The sequence below is a fragment of the Panicum virgatum genome, chromosome 1K (genome assembly GCF_016808335.1).
Source record: "Panicum virgatum strain AP13 chromosome 1K, P.virgatum_v5, whole genome shotgun sequence".
In the NCBI taxonomy this organism is placed as follows: Eukaryota; Viridiplantae; Streptophyta; class Magnoliopsida; order Poales; family Poaceae; genus Panicum; species Panicum virgatum.
In genome coordinates, this window is record NC_053136.1 from 45,350,899 (window position 1) to 45,369,356 (window position 18,458).

Here is an 18,458-nt window from a genome sequence, read left to right on the forward strand (position 1 = left end):
AGGCAGAGATCGAGCTTGCTAAGATCAGGGCACACTAGATTGAGGTGAAATTCAAGGAAGAAGCGTGCAAGGGAGCCATAGAGCTAGTGCAGAATCAAGCTCACCGTAACCTGAAGATCTGGATGGAGTCAGACCCAAACCGAGTCAATGAGATCCAGGAGTGCCAGCACGCTATCAGGAAGGAGGACTCCTCACTGACACTGTCAGAGTCTCGTCTGAAGGAATGCTTGCTCGAGAACCCGCCACACTCGGTTGGAACTGAGGAGGAACTGAGGACCGACACCACCGCCGAAGAGATCTCACCCGAGGACTACCCAGGAGAGAGTCAGATGGTGCAGTCACACAAGAAGCCCCGCCGCTTTGAGGACTGAGCACGTGTGGAGGTTCAAGGAATAAAAGTAGAGCTGTAAGATAAGTAGGATGCCGATGACCCATTCCGGCATAAGCCTCCGTCAGTTGAGTCAGTAGCCGATGTCAAAATGCCGGCTGAGTTTGTCAGAGTAGCCTAGAATCGATCAGGAAGTCATGTTATGTGTCGTCCCTTTTTGTAAGCTTTCATGATGTAATCCTAGTACGGTAGATGTCGTGTTATCTGCAAGTTTCAGTTGTAACCTTGTGATAACCAACGTGAAAGACTTGTAATGCTGAATGAATGCTTGGATCTTAATGTGATTTTTAATGGGTTTTTAATTGCATCTTCCTATTGAGTGAACTTGTATTGTGTGTATCTGCTATCTACCCTCCTTGAGGTGAGTGATGTACCCTAAATCAGATAGATCCTTTCGTCTATCCTTCGCAAAAGATGTCCGCCCAAAGATCCAGCCGTTTGACAGCACGTTCAGGAGAAGCCACTCAAGAAGAAGCCGCCGCCACAGTACGTGAACGAGCCCAGACATCTAGCCCACCTACGAAGCAAGGCAGAGGCGTAGCCCGGACTTCCAGAGTTTCTCATGGTCCTATTGGGCAAGTGGTCGAAGGAGAAGACAAAGAAATCAGATGGTCAAAGAAGAAGAAAATGCTAGCGAAAAAGAAGCAAACGAAGACGTAATCGAGAAAGAAGATGATGAGAATATTAAAGCCAGCTCACCCTATCGAGAAGACGCAGAAACAAGGCGATCACTAACAGGATGCACCATTACCCTAAGAGCCAATCATAACGGAATACAATGACAACTCAAGCCTGCGGATCAACACGCAAGACATCGAGATACCCTTGAGAAGGATTGAGTCTGGCTAGAACCCCCGAAGTCGAAGGAAACACACCAAGTCCAGAAGCTGTGAGATCAGATGAAAAAGGTGCACGGAGGAGTGCCTTGGACTCAGAATAGCAGGAAGTATATTCCGGGGGAATGGTTGAGTCACCACCCGAATGGGAATCCCGAGAGATAAGCATGATATGCCAAATCTAATTGCAAGGTCATCCTACCAAGCAATGGTTCAGAAGACCCAAGGGATCGAAGAAACCGTAGAGAGTGGGAAACGATCGTCCAAACGAGGAAAAGTACACCAAGGAACTCGGATAAGCTATAATGGAAGGAGCTGGACATGGAGAAAGTTTCTACAAGCACCGCACTCGGAACACGGCAACTAACTAAACCAGGTGACCCATACCTTTACGAAACCCTAGTAAGCCTTTAATCTCGGGGACGAGATTCTTGTGAGGGGGGAGGACTGTAACATCCCGGATTTTTCCGGAATGTTAATAGTCGAAAAATGTGAATTTCAAAAAAATTTGTGATTGTGTTGTAGTAAATTCACCTAAGTAGAAATTCTACTCTCCCAAATTCCTAGTAAATTAAAATTTTGTTTCAAAATCAAGGATATTATTGTTAGTATGAATATATTTGGAGTTAATTGGATTTATTTGGATCTACCTTGTTTAATTCGAATTTGATTTGGATTTATTTTCTTGGTTGAAAAATTGTGTGGAATTTAAATTGAAGTGTGCCCTTCAATTTAAATTCAAATGCTAACTATCTTGTGTGGGTTTTAATTTGAATTGTGCCATTCAAATTAAAGCCAAATGCTAACCCCAAACCCAAGCCTAAACTTGCCCAAACCTCCAGCCCAACGCCTAATCTGCCAGCCCATTTCTGGCCTGCTCACACGCGGCCCACGCCGACCCAGCTAGCGCCCTCCTTTTCCCAGCCGCTTACAGGCGGGCCAACCCTGTCAGCGCCCCCTGTTCTCCTTTCCTCTCCGCCTCGCCTCCGTGCGACGCCGCTGCCCCGTTCCGCGCCGCGCGCCGCCCTCGCTCCACGCCAAAACGTCGCAACCGCCGCGCCAGCACCCCGCACACGTCACCTCGCACTCCCGAGCTCCGCCACAACCACCCGCTCGCCCGCGCCCCTAACCCTAGCGCCGCGCCCCGGATGCGAGCCACGCGTCCGTGGCACGGACGCCTAGAATCGCCGCCGTCCGCGACCCCAGCCCGCGCCAAACCCTAGGGCGCCGCCTATAAAGCCCGCGGCCACCTCCATCCAAATCTAGCCGCCTTACCCCATTCCCCTTCGCGCCGCCGCCTCTACACCAGAGTAGAAGAGGGAGGGGAAAACGACGAGGAGGAGAAGGGGCTCCACCAGGGGCACCGCCAGCAGCGCAGCCATGGCGAAGCAGGGGGCGAAGAAGATGAAGGACGGGAACAGGAAGCGGCTGGATTTGCTTCTGCGCATCATCCTCATATCTAACGTGAGCACCCACCTTCAACCACCCCTCCCTTCCCCTCCTTTCAGTTGCGCGGGACAGATCCGTTGAATCACCTAGTCCACCGTATATTGTTGCCGTCTAATTTGTTGTTCGGACAGCTCGTGCAGTGGTATATTTTTTGTGAGACCTAGAGAATTTGGACTACCTGACAGTATTTGAGGTATTGTCGTGCTCATTCTGCTATATTTTTATATCTTGCCGGAAGACCGGCCGGAAGGGAGTAACACTCTGCCTAGAACCGAATCGGGGATGCCAGGGTGCTGTGGCGAGGATAAAATTGCCTGCGGGAGGAATAAATTCTGTGGAGATTTAGCTTAATTTTGTTTAGTTCTGTGGAATAACTCATCTGTGTCTGTAGTCGCCTTTAGGTGTTGGAAGGTCAGTAAAGAGCTATGACATGTTCGTTTCTTCCTCATATACCCAACGACTAAAATCCAGTGAATAGTGATACATTTGTATTGCTGTATTATAACCCACAAATGACACAAGATAATGAATTGATGAGCTTTCACGCTGAGAGTTCATGTCAGTTGTTCGGGGGAGAACCCTTCCATGCCCAGTACCCTGTAATTCGGTTGACTTCTCATTTCTCTTGTGGTATGTCATTTTTTTACAAGATTTGGTATTGATTCCTTATGTGATTTAAGATTGTTATTCACAAAAATGCTTGCAATGCTTTGTGGATGTTTCCCTCTGTTGCTTTTGTCTTGACCTCGAAGTGTGTCACCAGCTAACTATATGTTCTAGCTATTTTGGGTTTGAGGACTAGTCTTTTATATGCTTTGTTGTTATACAGGCTATTTACATAGTGGTGAGGATGGCTATAATGCATTCATCCTTCACCTGGAAGCATTGGATTGGACTTATGTTAACATCTGCTGCATATTTTCTTCCATACAAGCAACTTGTCAGTATGGCCAAGCCAGTTTACTCTGATAATGGAGAACTACTGGACGGTGGCTTCGACTTGAGCACTGGTGGGATTTGCGAGTAAGTGACTACATGAGACAGTGTAAATGTTAGCTCAGCCACTTGATTGATAACAGGTGTGTTTGTTGCATACGGGAATGCATATGAATCTCTCTCTCTCAGTGACGCATACGTACAGAGGATTATAAAGTACCTGCCTTCCGGCTCTCAGCATTTCAAAGCTGAACAATTCACATATTAGTCTTTAAAGCTTAGCTACATTAGTAACAAAAAAAAACATGGGCCACAGAAATGAAATAATGAGAAAATGAGTTGAGAAGTCTGACAATTTATTTTTTTGTGTAGTGGTATGCTTTTATAGAGGTAGTGGTACGTTTTGGTTATCTTCAAACCAATAACAATTCTTTTACATTTTGTTCTGCAGGTATCTGTATGATGTGATCTATATCACTGTCTTCGTGCAGCTGATGTCCATTATTTCTGAGAAATTTTGGTGGACATATTTAGTGGTAAGACAACATACACCATATGATTTCTTAACAACTGTGCGTCCGTCCAATCTCTTCAGGGCCATGGGTGAAAAGTACCCTTTTGGGCCTCAATTTCACAGAGCATCTTTATTCTGTGAAGAGTTTGCTAGTCGTTTTAGCTGAACAGAGCTGTCTGATTAGGAACATTGGTCATATGTATGATCTGATACGCCTAGCTTGTATTTCAGTCACTGTTTGTCTTAAAATTACAAAGCAAAGTAGTACAAAAAGTTCAGTGAATAACCAAAGCAGATGAAATCACTAATTGCTACTCATTTCAAGCAGTTAGATTCATATATCGATCATTTCTGTATTTTTTTGTCATAATAGATTTTCTTTCCTTGAGGCTTCAATCGTCTTGCAAACATTACTAAGTTCAAGTTGCGGATACATGTTTTGAATGTTAGACACACATGACTCTAGAGCTGCAGATGCTTCCATTGTTCCGTTTCTGAAGGGAGCTCGCCAATGATGGCCAACTTCCTATTGTTTTGCTTAATATTTGTATACCCATCCATTTGCAGATTCCAGCTTTTGCTGGATACAAGATTTCCGGTCTGTTGAGAGGAGCATTTTCCAGCGGTGGTTCAGAGGTATAAATAGATTGATCATCAATTTCAACACATTATTTTAATTATGAGATATATGACAGGGCAGGTATGAATATCTCCTGTTTTCAGGGTGATGTTGAAGATGAGAAGACCCGAAAGAGAAGGGAGAAAATGGAGAAGAAGGCATCTAGGGGAAAGATGATCAAAACTAGGACTCGTTGATATACCAGCTAGGGCGCCTGTTGCTGGAATGTTAGATGGTTTATCATAGCTGCCCAACCAAAATCCAAGCTGTTCGGCGAGTATTATCATGATGAGGATGTTCAACAACCGGTTGCTCCAAACAGCTATAGCGTTATGTAGCACAAATGTTAGCTAATCTCCGACTTGTTCAATCAATAAGAATTTTCTGTCTGACTTCTGACCCTTTTTGGCCCATATTTCATACATCAACATTGGGGCATGGCATTAAAAAAAATCGCACAAAGCACGATAAGATGCTGCATCGAATAGTTTTGATTATCTTTCATTCACTCAATCTATCTCTACATGTCTGCTGTGGAAACCAATAGAATTTTGATTTACTTTGATTCCTGCCATAGTATATTTGGTTCTACTACCTGTTTGATTTTAGTCTGACTGCTCAAGAGAATGGCGCAGGAGAATCTAGAGACAAAATAGTTACAACCATACTCTAGGGAGAGGTGTGTTGTGGCTCAGTCTGTTGTCACCAACAGTAAACATGAGGGGGAGAGCTGTCGTGGGGGTTGGTGTGGACATGCCACCATGCTATCACCAGCAGCGGCAATGTTTATTGTAGTGAATATACTATTGTGAGCTTATCTGAGGCAACTTACACTGATTGTTCCTTGTGAAGTGATGGAAAGTTGATTGCCCTTGGTAAAATCCTCCATGTCAACATGCTTTAGCATGAGATCCTTAGTATTTTTTTTTTTTGTTCATGAAGAACATAAGCTCTTGAAGCACTTGTTTCCGTTGTTCATGAGAAAATTGAAGATGAGAGACTTTGCTGAGACTATGCAGTATGCATACTTTTTTTTGCATCATTTATCCTTAACGATTGATGTGCGGTATTGCATAACTTTTGCGGTATTGATGTGTGATTTACCTGTTTGTAGTTGTTGAATTTTGACTGGAGATGTTTAAAACTTTTCTTAGTATGCATGATATACTTGTGTGCCATACAGATGTCAAACATAATGTTAACTTCAAGCACTTGAAGGTTATATGACCATATGCATCTTGTTTTTATTGAATTTCCAGTTTGCTGGGAGGTTTCACATGACATGATTATTACTTGGCTTAAGTTATTCTTGAATGGCGCCTTTCATGGATTTACGGGCTTTCATCTTGCGTGCACGTGTCTTAAAGCTTTATAGTCAGGCACTGCGAATTATTCGTCGAGCCCCTGAACATGCCCAAGGTTAGGCTCCTTGCTCATTTTACTCTACTGTATGTGCTGCTATATTTTAAGGTGCAACTAATTATTCATGCACATGGCTTGTCTAGATGAGTTGAGGCAGACCACAAGGGCCGAGTTTGGGAAATATCGCCATTGTGATGATACTCAAAAGATTAGGTTTTTGATTAGTGAAGGGAAGCAGAGACTAAAAGGTCTTGATGAACTGCTTGACATGACAGGGCACAGCTAATCTGGGTTGCATCCTGGACCTTGCTACTTATTCAGCTCATTCCGAAATTCATGCAATCTAAATTGTTTGAACTGATCACTTTAATAAGGAACAGCACTATATTTGATGAATTTTTGGGCAATTTTCTGTAAGAAAATTGTTAGGGGATGCAGAACATAGTTGTATTGAGTGGATAGTTAATTGATGATTCACACTTCTTCACAAATCTTTGTAGTTTTCTGTCGTGTGAGTGTTTCCATACTGAAAAATACCGTGGTCGCTTTACTTTCAAAACATGCTCATCAAATTGTATGGTGCCCAGAAACATATATATCCTTTACAACATTTATGTTTCTGTTCCTTTTTTACAAATTTTTTTTGTACTCTAGTGACTTTCTTTACTTGATTATGTGACCCCATAAGGCAATAACAGGTTCTTTACAGAGCCAGCACCCAGCAGGCCGGCATTCAGTGACTGGGTGTCTGGCAGCATTAGCGAGATTATTTCATAAGAACTGTGTCTTAGGTTGGCAAACGTATATCTGAAAGGACAGCGTTCAACGTGCAAAAGTAAGCAGATCATCAGACATTTAAGCAGTTACTTGATCGGTTGATCATCAAAAGTTCTACAATAACACAGTCGAGTGTGCTAGACTTGATTTGGAGCATCGTCAGTTAGTAGTTCGTTGAGCTGTACTGCTTTAGTAGCTTTGTATAGCCTACTAGCTGCAAGGTGCAAGCAAACAGATTGACCGGTCGCATAAAAAACAGATTGACTAGACTCAAATTTGTATAGCTTGACACCGTTGAGCAATGGAACATTCAGAATCAAGTAAAACATGGAGCCAAATAAAGGGTCTGCATATCAACTGATTCTGAGAAGCTTTGTGCACAGTGGCGGAGCTAGAAATGAATTGTAAGGGGGGCTATTTTCAGCATTGGCAAGGACACAATGGTGGAGCTAGAAATGAACTAGTCGAAACTCAGTTTTTCAGCGTTTGCAGGGACGCAGTGATGTCTGCAACTTCTGTCAGACTAGGTGAGTTGTACACGAAATAGGCCTTCAAGACTTTAATTTTGCATATGGCTATGTGATTTCATTTGAACAAGGGGGCCACAGCCCACTTTTATCTACATATAGCTCCGCCAGTGTTTGTGCATCAAACTCTGGTAATCAGAATAGGAATGACGTTCTAAACTCGGAAAGTCACTGCTCAGGAACTTAATAACCATGAAAGTTATCAGAAGTTTAAAACCGTCATTCCCAGTATCTCAATCCGAGACTTAATAACCATGAAAGTCATCAGAAGTTAAAAACTGACATTCTGAGTATCTCAACCCAGCAGTACTACACAGTATAGAACTATACAAGGCAGAATCTCTGAGAGCCACTTCTGCAGAAGTTTCACCTGAAAAAAGTGCAGATTCTACAGTGCTGGCATTCCATTTGCCGATCACAGATGGAAGGCAGCTATGCACGCCTATACTAAAAATATTGATCTAAAGTAGTAATGGAAATATATTATCCGCTACTATATTCGAAGTAACATTACATCGATGTATTAAATCAAATCTAAAAGTTACAGTGAAGCGGCATAGTAGTTGAGAGCGCGCAAATCCCAAGCATTTTAGTATAGAGGTAAAGATAATTTTTCCTTAGAAATTGATTTTTTTTGCGTTAATAGGTATATTTGATGGATTGAGTTACATTAATTATTGATTTTTCTAGGGAAATAAGTAAGATTAGCAATGAATGAATAGATCAATTATATTTTGTGAGTTTACGAAGTGAAAGCGAAACCCAAAAAATAGTAAAACTGCCACATATGAATGTAGTATACAAAGTCTAGTTATTGTTTTTATATGCAGAAAATAATTAAATATATTTTATATTGTCAAATAATGGAAGGAAAATATTTTTTTTTGAAAGATAGACCCACTTAAGGATCCACCAAACAATGTGCGCAGGTCCCACTTATATAGTACGTGGGTCCCACGTGGGTCCCGCCTGAATAGTATGTGGGTCCCGTCTGAATAGTATGTGGGTCCCACGTGGCTCCCGCCTGAACAGTACAGCCCCACCTAAATAGTATGAGGGACCCGCATGAACAGTGCATGGTCCCACCACTCCCACGTGGCTACAACTCACGGGAGCTCCCCAAATCTTGGCACTTTAGCATAGGTATATAATAATACTTTTGACATCGTGAGGATCAGGTCAGATCTACTGATTCTGTTAATAGAGTACTAACAAAAACTTTAACTTGCGGCACCATAGGAACCAAAGCTTTCATGTTTCAACTTTAGAAAAACATTTTTCGATACGAGGCTCATCCCCCATTTCCATTTACGAAAACGGAAATACCCAGTTGTTCCAGCATTGCAGAGCAAACAGAGAGAGAGAGAGAGAGCAGAGAAGGGGAAAGTTTCCGGCCCAAACCTACTACCTAATTCATAGTCTAGGCTAGGGGGCAATACCCAGGGATTCCTAGGGTAAAAACCAAAAGAATCAGTCTGAAGCTTTAGAAACACCTAGTCAGGAAAACGACCTCTGATTTTGTGACCACATAAAGGTTCAGTAATGCACAATTACAGGCATTCCTTCTGCCAGTGACACAGCAAAGACAGATTATGCAATCCCACAAACATTGGCATAATCAATTCAGCTCGTTCATCGGGAAGACTAACTCTGTCGAAATGTGATGATCTGTTATCTGTTACAAGAATAAGAACTAAAGCCTGCAAAATCTACTGATCTGGAACATAATTCAAGGATTGAGTCGATGTACATGCTATCCCGTCCAAGAATCCTTCACAAGATCAAGTAGCCGCCAAGAATTCATCAAGAATCGCTCTCCAGAAGTACGAAACCGACGAGAGTTCATCAAGAAGGCCTCTTGATCGACGATCAGAACCCAACCAAGAACTCGTCAAGAACCAAGAACTGACCCGCCAGGCGCCAGAGAAGACGCGCCGCCCCGACCTCAAGAATCCCAGCCGCCGGTCTTTGGCACCCGCGGCGAGGACGCGGGCGACCGTGGCGGCGCGGCCCAGACGTTACATACAGGGCAGCGCGGCGAGATGGCGAGCCACCGGTCGACACAGTCCTGGTGGAAGGCGCGGTTGCAGCCGGGGAGCACACGCACGGCGCGGCCGGGCTCCATGGCGTCGAGGCAGATCGGGCAGAGCGCCTCCCCCTCCCCCTCCTCCTCCCCGCCATCCGTGGACTCCAGCACGGCGACCCCGCCGAGCCGCATCAGCTCCGCCTCCGAGAGCCCGTTCTTGCCGTCCTCCTCCTCCTCCTCGGACGCCGCCTGGGGCGTGGGCGGCGGGGTCCGGGGCGCGCGGCCCCGCGCCACAGCGTCGAAGAGGTAGCAGAGCCAGACGCCGAGCACCCCGAGCATGCCGATGGCGAGCGACGCCACGGCCAGGGACACCGCCCACACCTGCGCCATCTTTCTCGCTCGCTCCTCTCCCCTCCCCCCATGATCGCTACGCTTGTTCCTCCCGTCGGTCGGTCGGTTGGTGCCTTTGGTACCGCGCGCTAGACCGTTGTGGAATCGCTCAGATGCGGAGCAGGTGGCCTTAAATGCTATCGCACTGTCCCATTTTAACCCAAAAAAATCAGGTGAGAAGAAGAGGAAGCGGCACGGCCCGGCCCGGCCCGGCCCAATAATGAGTCCAACTAGAAAAGAGTTCGCGAGGCGTAGCTGATGGACTCGGCTTCTTGCCAAGCAAAAACACGAGGATCCCATAAAAAAAATACAAGGATCCCAAGTTCCCAGCACAAACCGAAGGAGGAGGAGAACCTCGAGCAGCGCAGCCATAGCGAAGCAGGGGGCGAAGAAGATGAAGGACGAGAACAAGAAGCGGTTGGATTTGCTCCAACGCATCATCCTTCTATCCAATGTGAGCACCCACCTTCAACCACCCCTCCCTTCCCCTCCCCTCAATCGCGCGGGACAGATTCGTTGAATCACCCAGTCCACCATAGATCGTTGCCGTCTAATTTGTTATTCGAATAGCTGTACAGTGGTATATTTTTTGTGAGACCTAGATAATTTGGACTACCTGACAGTATTTGAGGTATTGTTCATTCTGCTAGATATTTTTATATCTTGGCGAAAGACCGGCCGGAAGGAAGTAACACTCTGCCTATAACCGAATCTGGGATGCCAGGGTGCTGTGGCGAGGATAAAATTGACTGCGGGAGGATTAAATTATGTGGAGATTTAGCTTAATTTTGTTAAGTTCTGTGGAATAACTCATCAGTGCATGTAGTCGCCTTTAGGTGTTGGAAGGTCAGTAAAGAGCTATGACATGTTCATTTCTTCCTCATATACCCAGCGACTAAAATCCAGTGAATAGTGATACATTTGTAATGCTGTATTATAACCCACAAATGACACAAGATAATGAATTGATGAGCTTTCACGCTGAGAGTTCATGTCAGTTGTTAGGGGGAAAACCCTTCCATGCCCAGTACCCTTTAATTCGGTTGACTTCTCATTTCTCTTGTGGTATGTCGTTTTTTTACAAGATTTGGTATTGATTCCTTATGTGATTTAAGATTGTTATTCACAAAAATGCTTGCAATGCTTTGTGGATGTTTCCCTCTGTTGCTTTTGTCTTGACCTCAGAGTGTGTCACCAGCTAACTATATGTTCTAGCTATTTTGGGTTTGAGGACAAGTCTCTTATATGCTTTGTTGTTATACAGGCTATTTACATAGTGGTGAGGATGGCTATAATGCATTCATCCTTCACCTGGAAGCATTGGATTGGACTTATGTTAACATTTGCTGCATATTTTCTTCCATACAAGCAACTTGCCAGTATTGCCAAGCCAGTTTACTCTGATAATGGAGAACTACTGGACGGTGGCTTCGACTTGAGCACTGGTGGGATTTGCGAGTGACTACATGAGACAGTGTAAATGTTAACTCAGCCACTTGATTGATAACAGGTGTGTTTGTTGCATACGGGAATGCATATGAATCGCTCTCTCAGTGACGCATACGAGCAGAGGATTATAAAGTACCTGCCTTCCGGCTCTCAGCATTTCAAAACTGAACAATTCACATATTAGTCTTTAGAGCTTAGCTACATTAGTAACAAAAAAAACATGGGCCACAGAAATGAAATAATGAGAAAATGAGTTGAGAAGTCTGACAATTTATTTTTTGTGTGTAGTGGTATGCTTTTATAGAGAGGTAGTGGTACGTTTTGGTTATCTTCAAACCAATAAAAATTCTTTTACATTTTGTTCTGCAGGTATCTGTATGATGTGATCTATATCACTGTCTTCGTGCAGCTGATGTCCCTTATTTCTGAGAAATTTTGGTGGACATATTTAGTGGTAAGACAACATACACCATATGATTTCTTAACAACTGTGCGTCCGTCCAATCTCTTCAGGGCCATGGGTGAAAAGTACCCTTTTGGGCCTCAATTTCATAGAGCATCTTTATTCTGTGAACAGTTTACTAGTCGTTTTAGCTGAACAGAGCTGTATGATTAGGAACATTGGTCATATGTATGATCAGATACACCTAGCTTGTATTTCAGTCACTGTTTGTCTTAAAATTACAAAGCAAAGTAGTACAAAAAGTTCAGTGAATAACCAAAGCAGACGAAATCACTAATTGCTACTCATTTCAAGCAGTTAGATTCATATATCGATCATTTCTGTATTTTTTTGTCATAATAGATTTTCTTTCCTTTAGGATTCAATCGTCTTGCAAACATTACTAAGTTCAAGTTGCGGATGCATGTTTTGAATGTTAGACACACTCATGACTCTAGAGTTGCAGATGCTTCCATTGTTCTGTTTCTGAAGGGAGCTCGCCAATGATGGCCAACTTCCTATTGTTTTGCTTAATATTTGTATACCCATCCATTTGCAAATTCCAGCTTTTGCTGGATACAAGATTTCCGGTCTGTTGAGAGGAGCATTTTCCAGCGGTGGTTCAGAGGTATAAATAGATTGATCATCAATTTCAACACATTATTTTAATTGAGATATATGACAGGGCAGGTATGAATACCTCCTGTTTTCAGGGTGAAGTTGAAGATGAGAAGACCAAAAAGAGAAGGGAGAAAATGGAGAAGAAGGCATCTAGGGGAAAGATGATCAAAACTAGGACTCGTTGATATACCAGCTAGGGCGCCCGTTGCTGGAAGGTTAGATGGTTTATCATAGCTGCCCAACCAAAATCCAAGCTGTTCGGCGAGTATTATCATGATGAGGATGTTCAACAACCGGTTGCTCCATATAGCTATAGTGTTATGTAGCACAAATGTTAGCTAATCTCCGACTTGTTCAATCTATAAGAATTTTCTGCATGACTTCTGACCCTTTTTGGCCCATATTTCACACATCAACATTGGGGCATGGCATTAAAAAAAATCGCACAAAGCACGATAAGATGCTGCATCGAGGTAACCATTGTTGTCATTTAATGATGTGAATATGCCGTTATGGTTGCCAGAAAGAAGTGGGAACTGCCTTTTTAGACCAAACTAACAGTCATGACCAAATGTTAATTTACAAAATCTTTTTTTTCTGAAAAAATGGTTTCATTTGTATAATTTGTAGGCGGCGCGCGCCCGCGATGAAGATGCTGACTAACCAGGCACTGTTGTACGCCGTGACAAATGCTTTGTGCAGAAATCCGGCCGCCATTGCCACCATCGCTGCGACGTTGAAAAACAACTATAAATCCATAGCACTCTGCTGTAGCACACTATATACTTATTATTATATTCAATTTAGTGGATCGCTACTTGGATGGACTATATTTGATGAGGACATCAACACCAACGATACATCCACACCACTGCCTACACCAGCAGCCGCGACATCTCCACCACTGTAGCTCTTCTTTTTACCTTTCTACCCCTACTCTTTCCAAAAAAAAAGTGTATGTGCTGATTTGCTCATCAATTGCAATCCTTTGTTCATACAATCAGCGCGCTAGACCGCTGTGGAATCGCACGTATGCGGAGCAGGTGGCCTTAAATGCTACCGCACCGGCACTAGTGGATCAATGGGCCTGAACCCATTTTAACCCAAAGAAAATCAGGTAGGAAGAAGAGGAAGCAGCCCGGCCCTGCCCAATAATGAGTCCAACTAGAAAAGAGTTCGCGAGGCGTAGCTGATGGACTCGGCTTCTTGCCAAGCAAAAACACGAGGATCCCATAAAAAACACGAGGATCCCAAGTTCCCAGCACAAACCGAAGGGGGAGGAGAACCTCGAGCAGCGCAGCCATGGCGAAGCAGGGGGCGAAGAAGATGAAGGACGAGAACAGGAAGTGGTTGGATTTGCTCATGTGCATCATCCTCATATCCAACGTGAGCACCCACCTTCAACCACCCCTCCCTTCCCCTCCCTCAATCGCGCGGGACAGATCCGTTGAATCACCTAGTCCACCGTAGATCGTTGCCATCTAATTTGTTGCAAGCACAACTCGTACAGTGGTATATTTTTCGTGAGACCTAGCGAATTTGGACTACCTGACAGTATTTGAGGTATTGTCGTGCTCATTCTGCTAGATATTTTTATATCTTGCCGGAAGACCGGCCGGAAGGGAGTAACACTCTGCCTAGAACCGAATCTGGGATGCCAGGGTGCTGTGGCGAGGATAAAATTGCCTGCGGGAGGATTAAATTCTGTGGAGATCTAGCTTAATTTTGTTTAGTTCTGTGGAATAACTCATCTGTGCCTGTAGTCGCCTTTACGTGTTGGAAGGTCAGTAAAAAGCTATGACATGTTCGCTTCTTCCTCATATACCTAACGACTAAAATCCTATGAATAGTGATACATTTGTAATGCTGTATTATAACCCACAAATGACACAAGATAATGAATTGATGAGCTTTCACGCTGAGAGTTCATGTCAGTTGTTCGGGGGAAAACCCTTCCATGCCCAGTACCCTGTAATTCGGTTGATTTCTCATTTCTCTTGTGGTATGTCATTTTTTTTACAAGATTTGGTATTGATTCCTTATGTGATTTAAGATTGTTATTCACAAAAATGCTTGCAATGCTTTGTGGATGTTTCTCTCTGTTGCTTTTGTCTTGACCTCGAAGTGTGTCACCAGCTAACTATATGTTCTAGCTATTTTGGGTTTGAGGACTAGTCTCTTATATGCTTTGTTGTTATACAGGCTATTTACATAGTGGTGAGGATGGCTATAATGCATTCATCCTTCACCTGGAAGCATTGGATTGGACTTATGTTAACATCTGCTGCATATTTTCTTCCATACAAGCAACTTGCCAGTATGGCCAAGCCAGTTTACTCTGATAATGGAGAACTACTGGACGGTGGCTTCGACTTGAGCACTGGTGGGATTTGCGAGTGACTACATGAGACAGTGTAAATGTTAGCTTAGCCACTTGATTGATAACAGGTGTGTTTGTTGCATACGGGAATGCATATGAATCTCTCTCTCAGTGACGCATACGTGCAGAGGATTATAAAGTACCTGCCTCCCGGCTCTCAGCATTTCAAAGCTGAACAATTCACATATTAGTCTTTAGAGCTTAGCTACATTAGTAACAAAAAAAAACACGGGCCACAGAAATGAAATAATGAGAAAATGAGTTGAAAAGTCTGACAATTTATTTTTTTGTGTAGTGGTATGCTTTTATAGAGAGGTAGTGGTACGTTTTGATTATCTTCAAACCAATAAAAAATCTTTTACATTTTGTCCTGCAGGTATCTGTATGATGTGATCTATATCACTGTCTTCGTGCAGCTGATGTCCCTTATTTCTGAGAAATTTTGGTGGACATATTTAGTGGTAAGACAACATACACCATATGATTTCTTAACAACTGTGCGCCCGTCCAATCTCTTCAGGGCCATGGGTGAAAAGTACCCTTTTGGGCCTCAATTTCACAGAGCATCTTTATTCTGTGAAGAGTTTGCTAGTCGTTTTAGCTGAACAGAGCTGTCTGATTAGGAACATTGGTCATATGTATGATCTGATACGCCTAGCTTGTATTTCAGTCACTGTTTGTCTTAAAATTACAAAGCAAAGTAGTACAAAAAGTTCAGTGAATAACCAAAGCAGATGAAATCACTAATTGCTACTCATTTCAAGCAGTTAGATTCATATATCGATCATTTCTGTATTTTTTTGTCATAATAGATTTTCTTTCCTTGAGGCTTCAATCGTCTTGCAAACATTACTAAGTTCAAGTTGCGGATGCATGTTTTGAATGTTAGACACACTCATGACTCTAGAGTTGCAGATGCTTCCATTGTTCTGTTTCTGAAGGGAGCTCGCCAATGATGGCCAACTTCCTATTGTTTTGCTTAATATTTGTATACCCATCCATTTGCAGATTCCAGCTTTTGCTGGACACAAGATATCCGGTCTGTTGAGAGGAGCATTTTCCAGCGGTGGTTCAGAGGTATAAATAGATTGATCATCAATTTCAACACATTATTTTAATTATGAGATATATGACAGGGTAGGTATGAATACCTCCTGTTTTCAGGGTGAAGTTGAAGATGAGAAGACCCGAAAGAGAAGGGAGAAAATGGAGAAGAAGGCATCTAGGGGAAAGATGATCAAAACTAGGACTCGTTGATATACCAGCTAGGGCGCCCGTTGCTGGAAGGTTAGATGGTTTATCATCGGCACTCAGAAAACCTGGTGAACGAGCTTGAGCGCGTGGCACATCGCGTCGTCCAGGAGGTGATCAAAAACCAGTACTCCCCATCGGGACCAATCCTGGGGAGTCATAGGGGAGAAGCCCCACTTCAGTTTAGGCCGCCATTGCCATACTCGCTCACAACTCCAGGGCCGCAGAGTTTGCCGATCTACGTCGTCTACAAGATTAGCGGTGATCCCGGGGAGGGCCAGTTCCTGAGCGAGCCGCCTAAGGAGATCTCACACGGCTACACGTGCGTATACATACCTGACAACATCAACCCGACACGCGTGGGATTGTTGGTGAGTACAGGAGCTTCAGGGACAGATGCGGAGAAATAAGCATGGCTAGCGAAGTACGCTACCGGGGCGAGTGCTGAGCCCTCGGCCCCAGGAGTTCTTAGTGTGGAGCAGATCAGCGCAATACTAAGGGACCAGTTCGGCATTCTGCCCAAAAGAAAGGCGATCGGCTATTACAAGCCGTACCCAAGCGACTACGACTTGATCCCGTTGCCACCCAAGTATCGGCTCCCGGAGTTCACCAAATTTAGCGGGTCAGAAGGGGCCAGCTCCATCGAGCACGTGAGCCGATACCTAATGCAGCTCGGGATGATTTCAGTATCGGATCCTCTGAGGGTCCGATTCTTCTGCCAGTCTCTCACGGGCTCAGCCTTTGGGTGGTACACGTCATTGGCCCCAGATTCGATCCGCACTTGGAGGCAGCTAGAAGATCAGTTCCACACCCAGTATCATTCAGAGGCTGCTGAAGCCGGGATTGCCGACCTCGCCCAAGTCAAGCAGAAGCGAGGGGAAAGTGTGTCGGAGTACATGCAGCGCTTCAAAGAGGTTAAGAATCGATGCTACTCATCGTGCATCACAGAAAAGGAGGCAGTCGATTTGGCAGTTCTGGGGCTCGCTAAGCCGATCAAGGATCTGGTTTTTCAGTTGGAATTCACCTCTCTGGCGCACATGGTACAGAAGCTCACGACGTATGAACACTATCACCCTGAGCTGTACCAGGAAAAATTCAAGCGCCATGTGAATATGGCCCAAGCAAATGATTCTGATGATTCTGGCGGGGAACAAGAAATGGCTATGGCAGAGTGGACCCGGGGGGCAAACCCCGTCCCGTGAAAGTGGGTCAAACAGAAGGGGCTTGTGAAGGGCTTTGATTTTGACGTGGCCAAGGCAGAGTAGATATTCGACCTACTGCTCAAGGAAAAGCAGTTGAAGCTCCCAGAGAATCACAAGCTGCCAACGACGCAAGAGCTGCAGGGGAGGCCGTACTGCAAGTGGCACCACTCATTCACCCATGCTACGAATGACTGCAAGGAGCTGCGTAGGTAGGTCCAATCGGCTATTGAGCAAGGCCGATTAATTCTGGCCCAACACACGATGAAGGTTGACAGTCAACCGTTCCCACAGGCTAACGTGGTCGAGCTGTCGGATCTTAGACCTGAGGGCCAGAATTTTGCGTTCCAGATTAACATGGCGGGACCCATACACCGCCGTGACGAGCAGAGGAGAGAGGCCGATTCTGGCAAATGGCCCCAGGATGAAGACGAGTTGGAGCAGCAACATATTACTGAAGAACAAGTGCGTCACATCCGCAATCAACTCCCAGCTTCCAATCGGCTTCTTGAAAAATATGAGTATCAGTACAAGCTGCGTCGCCGGTATGAATTGGAAGAGGAGGAGTACGAGCACCGCGCGGGGAGAACGCTGGGGAGGCGCCAGGCTGTACATGACCACTGGCATTGCCCGTTCTTCAGGTACTGTTGGAATTTCGGCATGAGCCGATTGCCTACTATCGATGATTGTCTGGAGTGCAGGCCTCGGGGACGCCAGTCAGGCAAGACGTCGGTGTTCCGGCGCTTGGGGCCCAAAGCGCGCCACGACGACCATGATGAGCGGCCATCCAGGGATGATCTTGAGCTCGAAGGGGAGGATAAGTATCATCGTCCATGATGGTGTCCTGACGGACTCAGTCGCTCGCAGAAGCGCAAAGTGCAGCTCTTACGCAATCTCGAAGAGGCGGAAGCAAGGTACCTCGACGTGTTGAGGAAGGCGCCTCCGGATCTCGCGGAGCAAGTCAGGCACCCGCGAAGGGTAGAAAGGCGCCCTCCAAGGAGGGAGTGGCACCCCCCAGCAGCCAAAAGCCGATGAGAAGCCATCGGCTGATGTGAATATGGTGTTCGTGCTCCCATCGGAGTTTCGGTCGCCCCAACCGGAGGAGTTGGCCGTCGCGCAGTTGGATCTTGGCCCACAGCCGATCATCTTTGAGAAGCCCAAGGAGAAAAGCTACAAGCACCTGAAGGGATTATATCTCAAGGGCCTCATCGATGGCAAGCCTGTGAACAGGATGTTGGTCGACACTGGCGCCTCAGTTAATTTGATGCCGTATTCAGTGCTGCGCCGATTGG

At 44.9% G+C, this 18,458-nt stretch overlaps 5 protein-coding genes across 7 annotated transcripts; 4 read left to right on the forward strand and 1 right to left on the reverse strand.

The window, feature by feature from the left end:
* Window positions 1-2,463: 2,463 nt before the first annotated feature.
* LOC120711988 (transmembrane protein 208 homolog) lies at window positions 2,464-6,595 on the forward strand. 3 transcript variants are annotated; one of them, XR_005690576.1, is made up of 7 exons: window positions 2,489-2,688; window positions 3,503-3,696; window positions 4,061-4,145; window positions 4,691-4,759; window positions 4,847-5,087; window positions 6,002-6,161; window positions 6,248-6,595. XR_005690576.1 is itself a non-coding variant. In XM_039997682.1 (5 exons), exons 1-5 carry the CDS (start codon window positions 2,605-2,607, stop codon window positions 4,937-4,939), a joined length of 525 nt encoding a protein of 174 aa, XP_039853616.1. In that variant the 5' UTR covers window positions 2,464-2,604; the 3' UTR covers window positions 4,940-5,229. The 3 variants fall into 3 exon arrangements, 1 of the variants encoding a protein (XP_039853616.1); XR_005690575.1 differs by having other exon boundaries at window positions 4,847-6,161; XM_039997682.1 differs by lacking the exons at window positions 6,002-6,161; window positions 6,248-6,595 and having other exon boundaries at window positions 2,464-2,688; window positions 4,847-5,229.
* On the forward strand, window positions 6,031-6,690 carry LOC120712005. Its single transcript, XM_039997690.1, has 2 exons — window positions 6,031-6,161; window positions 6,248-6,690. Exons 1-2 carry the CDS (start codon window positions 6,056-6,058, stop codon window positions 6,388-6,390), a joined length of 249 nt encoding a protein of 82 aa, XP_039853624.1. The 5' UTR covers window positions 6,031-6,055; the 3' UTR covers window positions 6,391-6,690.
* A 2,212-nt stretch (window positions 6,691-8,902) lies between these two features.
* LOC120657423 (E3 ubiquitin-protein ligase EL5-like) lies at window positions 8,903-9,908 on the reverse strand. The gene has a single exon (XM_039935734.1). The coding sequence runs from the start codon at window positions 9,822-9,824 to the stop codon at window positions 9,354-9,356; it is 471 nt and encodes a 156-aa protein (XP_039791668.1). The 5' UTR covers window positions 9,825-9,908; the 3' UTR covers window positions 8,903-9,353.
* Window positions 9,909-11,069: 1,161 nt separating this feature from the next.
* Window positions 11,070-12,641, forward strand: LOC120712021 (transmembrane protein 208 homolog). The gene is made up of 4 exons (XM_039997710.1): window positions 11,070-11,282; window positions 11,643-11,727; window positions 12,275-12,343; window positions 12,429-12,641. The coding sequence occupies exons 1-4, from the start codon at window positions 11,110-11,112 to the stop codon at window positions 12,519-12,521; spliced, it is 420 nt and encodes a 139-aa protein (XP_039853644.1). The 5' UTR covers window positions 11,070-11,109; the 3' UTR covers window positions 12,522-12,641.
* A 935-nt stretch (window positions 12,642-13,576) lies between these two features.
* Window positions 13,577-16,020, forward strand: LOC120712013 (transmembrane protein 208 homolog). The gene is made up of 5 exons (XM_039997697.1): window positions 13,577-13,722; window positions 14,539-14,732; window positions 15,093-15,177; window positions 15,725-15,793; window positions 15,881-16,020. The coding sequence occupies exons 1-5, from the start codon at window positions 13,639-13,641 to the stop codon at window positions 15,971-15,973; spliced, it is 525 nt and encodes a 174-aa protein (XP_039853631.1). The 5' UTR covers window positions 13,577-13,638; the 3' UTR covers window positions 15,974-16,020.
* The last annotated feature ends 2,438 nt before the right edge of the window (window positions 16,021-18,458 follow it).

Bases quoted from the DNA above. Each gene is read 5' to 3' on its own strand.
- LOC120711988 (XM_039997682.1), top strand. From the start codon at position 2,605: ATGGCGAAGCAGGGGGCGAAGAAGATGAAGGACGGGAACAGGAAGCGG. The intron at 4,146-4,690 runs GTAAGACAACAT...ATCCATTTGCAG, and splicing joins TTTGGTGGACATATTTAGTG to ATTCCAGCTTTTGCTGGATA. The intron at 4,760-4,846 runs GTATAAATAGAT...TCCTGTTTTCAG, and splicing joins TTTCCAGCGGTGGTTCAGAG to GGTGATGTTGAAGATGAGAA.
- LOC120712005 (XM_039997690.1), top strand. From the start codon at position 6,056: ATGGCGCCTTTCATGGATTTACGGGCTTTCATCTTGCGTGCACGTGTC. The intron at 6,162-6,247 runs GTTAGGCTCCTT...TGGCTTGTCTAG, and splicing joins AGCCCCTGAACATGCCCAAG to ATGAGTTGAGGCAGACCACA.
- LOC120657423 (XM_039935734.1), bottom strand. From the start codon at position 9,824: ATGGCGCAGGTGTGGGCGGTGTCCCTGGCCGTGGCGTCGCTCGCCATC.
- LOC120712021 (XM_039997710.1), top strand. From the start codon at position 11,110: ATGGCTATAATGCATTCATCCTTCACCTGGAAGCATTGGATTGGACTT. The intron at 11,283-11,642 runs GTGACTACATGA...TTTGTTCTGCAG, and splicing joins AGCACTGGTGGGATTTGCGA to GTATCTGTATGATGTGATCT. The intron at 11,728-12,274 runs GTAAGACAACAT...ATCCATTTGCAA, and splicing joins TTTGGTGGACATATTTAGTG to ATTCCAGCTTTTGCTGGATA.
- LOC120712013 (XM_039997697.1), top strand. From the start codon at position 13,639: ATGGCGAAGCAGGGGGCGAAGAAGATGAAGGACGAGAACAGGAAGTGG. The intron at 13,723-14,538 runs GTGAGCACCCAC...GTTGTTATACAG, and splicing joins GCATCATCCTCATATCCAAC to GCTATTTACATAGTGGTGAG. The intron at 15,794-15,880 runs GTATAAATAGAT...TCCTGTTTTCAG, and splicing joins TTTCCAGCGGTGGTTCAGAG to GGTGAAGTTGAAGATGAGAA.